At 36.6% G+C, this 8,564-nt stretch overlaps 1 protein-coding gene across 1 annotated transcript in view; it reads right to left on the bottom strand.

Annotated features, from left to right (window-relative positions):
* Positions 1 to 764: 764 nt before the first annotated feature.
* The window catches only part of MTNR1B (melatonin receptor 1B), a 38,362-nt gene continuing 30,562 nt past the window's right edge, over positions 765 to 8,564 (bottom strand). The window contains exon 2 of the mRNA XM_065851199.2: positions 765 to 8,276. Coding sequence (XP_065707271.1) covers positions 7,408 to 8,276 — 869 coding nt within the window. The 3' untranslated portion in view covers positions 765 to 7,407. The remainder of the gene's footprint in view (positions 8,277 to 8,564) is intronic.

Below are 8,564 nucleotides of genomic sequence, written 5' to 3'. Positions count from 1 at the left end.
AAAGATGGTCTCTATTTATGAGACATTGTCTTCTTGTGTGGTGGGTTGGTTGGTTGGTTGGTTGGTTGGTTGGTTGGTTGGTTGGTTGGTTGGTTGGTTGGTTGGTTGGTTTGTGTGTTTGTTTGTTTGTTTGTTTAGGGGGACGTGTTTTGTTTTGTTTTTAAATTTTCTTTTTCTCTACAGAAACAAATCTGTGAAAAAAAAACCCAAAACAAAAACAAAACAGAAAAAACCCCAACATATGCAGAATGTGCTTTAATACGGATGGCTTGAATGACATATCAATTTATTATATACATCAGAGAGAACTATTAGAGCTATTGTGTTAACTTTTTGTATTTCCAGCTGAAAGTCAGGCATTGTAACCAATGGCCCAAGAGTATGCAGATAAATTGTTGCAGTAGCTTTTTTGTAGTTCATATCTGCTAATTATATAAAATAATTTAAAATACTAAATGTCTGCTTGAAATTTAGCAGCAGAACAGGCGCTCATGATATTGCAGTGACACCTAATTTAAAATTCATCCCACTTCAGAGCAAAGGGAAAAAAGTCTTTTGATTCACTATGTTTAATGATATCATGCTTTTTCAAATTCCTATTTCTTGCTGTGCAATTGTGTGAAGTGTTGGACTAAGACTAATTAACCCTTGCAGGAATCTAAGCTTATGAACACAAAATTTGTATTGATTCCCAATGATATAGTAATTAAAGAATGACAAAAAAGCTGCAGTTGATTAAAGACTGAATTAGGGTTTAGTATTTGAAAAGCATTGGGATCACTAGTTCTTGGCTTTAGGAATTATCATATGTAACTCAGGCATGTGGGACTGGTGAATACATTGCAAAAAGGAAAATCTATCTTGTATTTTTAAGATTACATATATATTGCATATACTTTCATAAATATTTATGGGTCCTTTTTAAACAAAGTAAATGATAAAGAAAGTAGAAAAAAGGTATGCAGCAGTTACTCTGGCTAAGAGCAACTTTTGACAAGGATTCTTTAACATGAAAGGGCATACAACTGCTTGAACCAGGCTAATGAAATGGACTTCTGGTCAAGTTCTGCTTGAGAATAATGAAAAGTGCAGGATATGATAATAACACTTTCAATGTCAAAAGTATATTGTATTTGAGAAGTCCCTAGATTGGTATTGAAACATAAAAGGAAAAAAACCCTAAAGCCTGATCTTTCTTTTTGATTGATTGATTCCTTCACAGAAAGATTTACTTCTCAACAGGCTCCAGCATTCGATCAAAGTGTCATTGTCAAGGGATATTAGATGACTTGTCAATACATTCTCTCTTCTACTGAGCTATGCATTGACTTCGGATCATCGAGAATATCCTGTGCCAGCTGACCTTTCTCACTATAGGAAGTCACATTAAATAGCATCCACTTCTCCAGTTGCAAGGTCAGGCTGCTGCAAATGGAATGGAAAGGGAAAGGTTTCTTCAGACTTTGCAGCACAAAGACTCGAATCCATGCAATAATCTCCTTCACATGGTACATCGTCCAGGAGGCAGCAAGGAGAAGGGCAACAAGGAAGGTCTCTATAACTGCATTGATGTTCAAAGGAAGGGTAAGGAGTGTGGGGCCCAACGAGATGCCAGAGAGCAGCTCTGTGGAGAGGAATATCTTATGGGGACTGCTGAAAGTTGGGAATCGCAAAATGCACATTTCTGCAGTAAAGTATATTTCACCTTGGAACAAGATTTCTTTTTGTTGTTGTTAATTTTGCAAAGCTTGTTAGTTTGGTAGGGGTTTGTTTTGTGTTTTTTTGTGTGTTTTTGTCCAGGATGAAATGGTTACATTTACACTAAACACATGCAAACACGTGATCTGCCACAAGATTTCTTTGTGAAGAAATTTAAAATTATGGTCACATGGCTTGCTTTCACAGGCTTTTTAAAAATTGTTGGGTTTTTTTTTTGTTTGTTTGTGTTTTGTTGTTGTTGTTGTTTTGTTTTTTGTTTTTCTAAGGACAAAACCCCGCTGTTCATTAGCTTGCAATTAAAACAACACAGCTGACATCAACAGACCTCACTTGTCACTGCCTATTATTTCTGTTGGCATGCATTTAGTTGATTTTATCACATGACTGTAGGCAGAAAGGAACCTCAGTAAGTTTACAGAAGAGTAAAATTATTTGATATGCATTTCAGACATAAAATATGATTTTTAAAATGCTGTTACTGTAGCCAGCTCTTCTTTATTCTCCCAAAGAATGATTCTTTATACAGCAATTTCAAGGCTTCTTTCTGTAGTCATTGATCGATTTGGAGCTTTCCATGCACAATGACATGAGATTAACTTGTTCTGTGAGTGGACATCAACGATATTCCATAGGACATTCCCAGCTGTCCCCAAGGACTAAAGACTTCAGGACTGAACATAAGAATTTCTACAATTGATGAATGTGACAATCCCAGGTCCAGTGGGCAACATAGTGGGTCATATTCTTTGTGGTTTCAACCTCTAGCTCCAGTCATTAAATTCAGAGTATCCATTTTTTTGACAAGTCATTTAATGCGGTTCTTACCCCAGAGTAAATTTATACCACAAAATACATATAAAAATATAGATTTAAAACATGGGTTTAGTAATATTTTTGTTACTACAGCTTGAGGTTTTACTAACAAGAGGATGAACAGAAATCAACTATGTGTTCTACAGCTGACATCCATAGTGGTCTCTTTGCATGCTCATTATAACTCGAGGCAAAATATTGATTTCTTATTACAGACCATGTATGCAAGATTCAGTTAAAATAGCAACGTATCAACGTATGACTGAAAAGAAATTATCTTCCACATTTTCTATTGAATCTGTAAATGTCTTTAAATGCAAGAAATTGTTCAGATGACCAAAACCGTGTTATATACACATTAAGAAATATATACAATCTTCCATAGATATTTGTTCATTGTGAAATTCCCAGACTTGTGCTGTTCTTTAAAAATACAATTGGGAAATAAAAATAATCAGTTTTATCTAAATGTGTCCTTAAAGGAAGAAGTGGAGAGACAGAAATGTATTTCTGCCCCTGAGAATGAGAATTATTCTATTTTGTCAATAATTTGGTATGAAAACCTGATCTCACTGAAGTCAACAGTAATAGGATTGAACCCTTAGCTCTAATTCTTCCTTGAGAGTGAAATTTTTACTTGCATGGAGAGACAGGATAAGGCTAATGCATCACTTCAGTCTCATTTAGACTTTACCACACCTTCATTTTACTGAAAGAATTTACAAGTGGTCTTCACCCATCTACATAAGGGTAAGCATTTTTCCTACTCAGTTCTATTGTAAGAACAATTCTAGAATATATTCATTTCTTTTAATAAGTAGAAAACACTTTTTTTTTTTTTTTAATCAAGATAACATGAAATACTTGAAAATACTGCAAATGTTCTGGAAACAGACTTCATCCCTGAGGCCCTGGTTTTGCCTTCACTAGTTACCTTGTGCAGAACACAGGTTCTACCTGACTTTCTTTCTCCTTTTTCTTAAAGTGTCTATGTCTGATACACTGGTATAAATACATTTATATAATGGAAATAGTATTAATAATTTCCTAAAAGATGCAAGGCTGGTATGTTCTTCCTGAGTATACTTTCAAATCATGTTATAATCGTATCACTTATATTGATGGTTAGTTACAATTCAAATTGCACTTAGATTTTTTTTCTTCAAATGTAAATTCAAGGAAAATGGATTTTGAATTGCAATAAAAGAGGGAGAAAATTAATTTAAGGCTTTTGATATAGGCAGATGGATACATTACTATATGGAAAAAAAATTGCAACATAAAGAGGTTTCACCAGGCAAGAGCTGCATTTAGTCATGCAAATTAACATAAATTTTATGAATTTGATTGATTTCCAGGTCAACTCAAATGCAATGCTTTATAATAATATGTGGTACAAAACTTACTTTGACAGACAGGGACTGTACATCAGGACTCAAGAAGTAACATCAGGACTCAAGAAACAACAGTACCTGGCACACTAAGTAGCTCCACTGGCTTTGCAGACACCATACAGAACAGGATTCCATTGAACAAATGTTGTAGTGGTATAATCCACACTGAACAATTTAGCACCGTTCCAAAAATTTTCCATATTTTTTGAGGAAGGATCAACTTTTGGAACACTTCTTTCTTTGAAAATGCATGACTATGTTCAAGTACTGTGTTTGGCTCTGGGATCCACAAGAAGGACATGGACCTGTTGGTCCATCCACGGAGATGATGAGGGCACTGGAGCATCTCTCCTATGACAGGCTGAGATAGTTAGGACTGTTTAACCTAGAGAAGAGAAGGCTCCAGGGAGACCTTATTGCGGCCTTTCAGTACCTAAAGGGGATCTAAGGAAGATGAGGAGGGATTCTTTATCAGGGAATGTAGTGATAGGATGAGGGTTAACACTTTTGAACTGAAAGAGTGTAGATTTAGAGTAGATATGAGGAAGAAATTATTTACTGTGAGGGTGGTGAGGCTGCCTAGAGAAGCTGTGGATGCCCCATCCCTGGAAGTGTTCAAGGCCAGGTTGGATGAGACTTTGAGCAACCTGGTCTAGAGAAAGATGTCCCTGCCCATGGCAGGGGGTTGGAACTAGATGATCTTTAAGGTCCCTTTCAACCCAAACAATTGTATGATTCTATGTTTCTATTCTATTACTCATGTGAGCTTCATTTAGTATAGTTGAGGAGGTACTAGCACAAGTATTCTTTTAAGTGAGCTTTAGTTTTTAATGTGCAGAGGTAATTTGTAAAATGGCTTCATAAAAATTTCAGATCTTCTTCCCATGAGTATGCAGAATGATAGCTGCTCACTTTTATGCCCAAGCAAGTGGTAACAATGTTTAGATTTGTTTTATGGAACTAAAACACTAATGGGAATTTGATCCAAATTCTGTAGTCTATTCTGACCCATGTCAGCAAGTGATAAATCACAGTCGATCAATTTACTTCTAATACTAGTTCATCTACAAGTCAGGTAATAAATTTTGTCTTCCAAGTCACAGTTTTGACTGCTCATAGAAGTCAGAAAAAGCAGGATTATCAATGAAGCAAACCTGATGTCCTTTTCCAAAAGTTTCCCAGACTCTTTAAATACCTTATTTATTCTGAGGGAAGTTTTCACATTGCATATATTAGCTCTGTGTTGTCTCTTGGTATGGAAGTCATGAGGAAAGACAATATATATCAAAACTGTGTCAGACTTACAAAATTATGTTCCAAGTAGAGACTACATTAATAGTAGTTGCTACTTTTAGCTACAATGTTTTTACTGTCTACCACTAGGCTAAATTTGTCCCATCTCTTTCCTACCCCCATTCACAAGGTTTTCAGCTTTCATCAGACTACTCTCTCTGAGTGTCAGGGTACCGAACTTCAGAGATCATCAGAAATTATTAGAGGAACATACAGGAAGCTACAAGAATCATCACATTTGTTACTTTGTTGTAGTTTACATAGATTTTTGGCAAGTAAATTAAACATTTAAAATACTGGTTCTTTGATGGTTATCTGTAAGTATAGCAACAAAAGGGTGATGTTTAATATGTCTTTATGGCTTCAGGAGCAGTATTTGGCTGTACAAATTAACATTAGTACAAAAATATTTTTCATAATAGCCAGATCAGGAAACCCAAACTGGAATGTAACAGCAACCTGAATTCCTCTTTTCCTGTTTCAATACCTGAACAGTGCTACTAAGAATAATGTGCGTTTCAGGTCTAATGACAAAATAACTTTGCTGACTGTGTCTTTGCACATAGATCCCTAATCTGGTTTAGAGATAATGCAAACCACACTGTGCAAATAACTATGAAGCTGTGGAGCATAACCCAAATTGTAATCTGATCTGTACAGTCACTGCTACAATGTGTTACCTGAAGCAGAATAAATCCAGTTTGGGTTTGGGCTGAGTTTGAAAAGAAAATGGAAAAACATCCTTTTATTTTATGAACTGTGTAAATATGATATGCAGATACACTAGTTATGGGATTGAGATCACCTGTCTTTGCCTGAAATGTGTCTACATGAGCTGCCCAATCTCTGTTACAGTTAATGAAGATACAGTCAGTGAGTTCTGTCAGTCACTTCCCCTGACCGATAAGGATGCCTGTTTCAAGATAAAATTAATAATTTCCTGTTACTCCATGGACTACAGCAGGAATTTAGAAAATAAACTATGTGCAAACACCTACACTGGAGACATCCCAAATTAGGCAAGATTAATTCCTGTCTAGCTATCCAAAGTGAGAGGTTTGAATTAGTAACGAAAGCTCATTCTAAAGTCAATGAGAGGAGATCAGCATCTTCACAAAGCATTTAATCTCATCCTTGGATGTGTATTTATAACAGATGGAAGGAAGCATATCTCCACTACAGGGAACCTTGCAGGTCAATTAAAGTTAGACACCAACAGTGGATTTTGTTAAAAATTGGATGTAGGTAAGTGAGGCAAGTATCTCAGATACCATTACCATCAAAAGGGTTTCTTCTTTGATCTAGTGTCATTTGAGATGATGCAGGATATCCTACCTGGCGGCCAGTTGTCACAGGTCGTATGCCATAATTTCCAGTCTGTTGTAAAGGTATAAGGTGTGCTAAAGTACATGAAATGACACTGCTAGTAAATGTTTAGGTGAATAAATGGAGTGCAATTAAAATTCAGTCCTCTTTAAAGGAAGAATATTGCATAAAGTAAATGTGTAAGAAATCAACCATTTATGTTATGATATCTACCACAAAATCAGCTGCAGAAGATGAACAGACTAAATACCCTGTATTCCTAATCTCAGTGTATTTAAGTATTAAAAACCTGTGAGGAAAGGCTCATATGTTAATATTTGCTTTTATACAAACATTCTTCTCTCCAATTTACCAGTTTGATTTAAAGATACTACTACTGCCACCAGTACGTGCACAGAAATGTGGTTTGGCTTATGTGTGGAAAACACTATCTGCTTCACCCTCTTTGTTCAGATACAGGAAGGAGGAAAAACTCACCCTGCAGCCTTGATGAGTTGCTGTGCCCACAGACAAGTACCATCACTACATCTTCTAAAAAGTGAGTCCTGACTTTGTAAGAAGAACACAAAACTATCACTGAAGTAAAAAAAAAATGCCTCATTTATATGTCCGGGAGCAGAGTTCAACTCTCAGAACTAAAACAGTTGCACTCACCTGCTGCTTTACTTCTGAAATGCGTTTTCAATTGCTACCTTGCACAAATCATGAATTGAAAGCCACGAGCTTTGTCAAGGAGATGATATTCCAGTCACAAAGTTTCATCCAAATGGAAAGCCCCACAAAGTAAGCAAGAATGACCAGAACATCACAACTGCATTCTTGGAGTTCTCCAGGACAGACTCCTGCATTGATTATCACACATCTACAAGGTATCAGTTTTCATTTGGTCATTGTTGTTTAAAGCAGGAGAAGGCTTGCTCTTCTGACCATCAGTCCCTCCTTTGGATGTGTCCTGGAAGAAAAGCCTTGGCGTCCACAGTGACATTAAAATTCGTTTGTATTCATTCCGAAAATTCTGGTTAAGAAGTCCATATATTATTGCATTAAGGCAGCTGTTGAAATAAGCCATGAAGTAGCTTATGATGAATAACCATTCAGGAACTTTTGGTGCCATTTCCATAGGATCGATGGCTACAGCCAGTCCAATGAAGTTTAGAGGTGCCCAGCAAAAGGCAAAAATCACAAAAACCACAAACATAGTAAGAAAGTTTCTGAAGTCACTTGGCTTCAGTCTTGGCTTTGTTTCTGACTTGACTCGTCTTCTGACTTGAAGCACTAAAACCCAAATTCGAAGGTAGCAGAAGCTCACAATGGTGATAGGGACGATGAAGTGAATTACCACAACAGCTATCGTATAGTAGGAGCTTGCAGTCTGAACAAATGTACAGGAATAGACTCGTGGATCATACTTTAAAGAGCCGACAAAAAAATTTGGCACAATTGCAATTACTGTTAATACCCAGATTAAGGAGACATACAGCATTGTGTTCCAACAGCTGTACACTTTCTCATAGGCAAAACTGTGACATATATAGCAATATCGGTTTATTGCAATTGCAGTGATGTTGAAAATAGAGCCTATTACACTGAGTCCCATCACAAAGCCACTCGCTTTACAGTGCATTTCACCCAACGTCCATCCATTGTGGAAAATAGCTAAGAGCACCAGTGGGTATGGATACAAGGCCACCACCAGATCAGCCAAAGCCAGGCTCACCACAAATGCATTACCTGGGGAAAAAGAAAAATATATAGGCATAATTCTGAAAGCAAGCATAGTTGTGAAGAAGAAGTAAATATATTATTTTGGCTATCTGCAATGCTAATTTTTTGATGATGTCAGCACGCAGCAGGTATATAGGACCAATAGGTAGAATACCACAGAAATATCTGCAGCAACATGATACTTCAAATCTGTTGGTGACTTGATTGTACCCTCCTTTCTACTTCTTTAATAAACAACCGTCAGCAAGCATATGTTGAGTTGCTTCAGTGTAGTTAACTCCACAGCTGGATTGA

Source organism: Patagioenas fasciata, chromosome 1 (genome assembly GCF_037038585.1).
Source record: "Patagioenas fasciata isolate bPatFas1 chromosome 1, bPatFas1.hap1, whole genome shotgun sequence".
NCBI lineage: Eukaryota > Metazoa > Chordata > Aves > Columbiformes > Columbidae > Patagioenas > Patagioenas fasciata.
The sequence above is the reverse complement of the archived record's forward strand: the minus strand, read 5'-3'. Positions and strand labels throughout refer to the sequence as shown.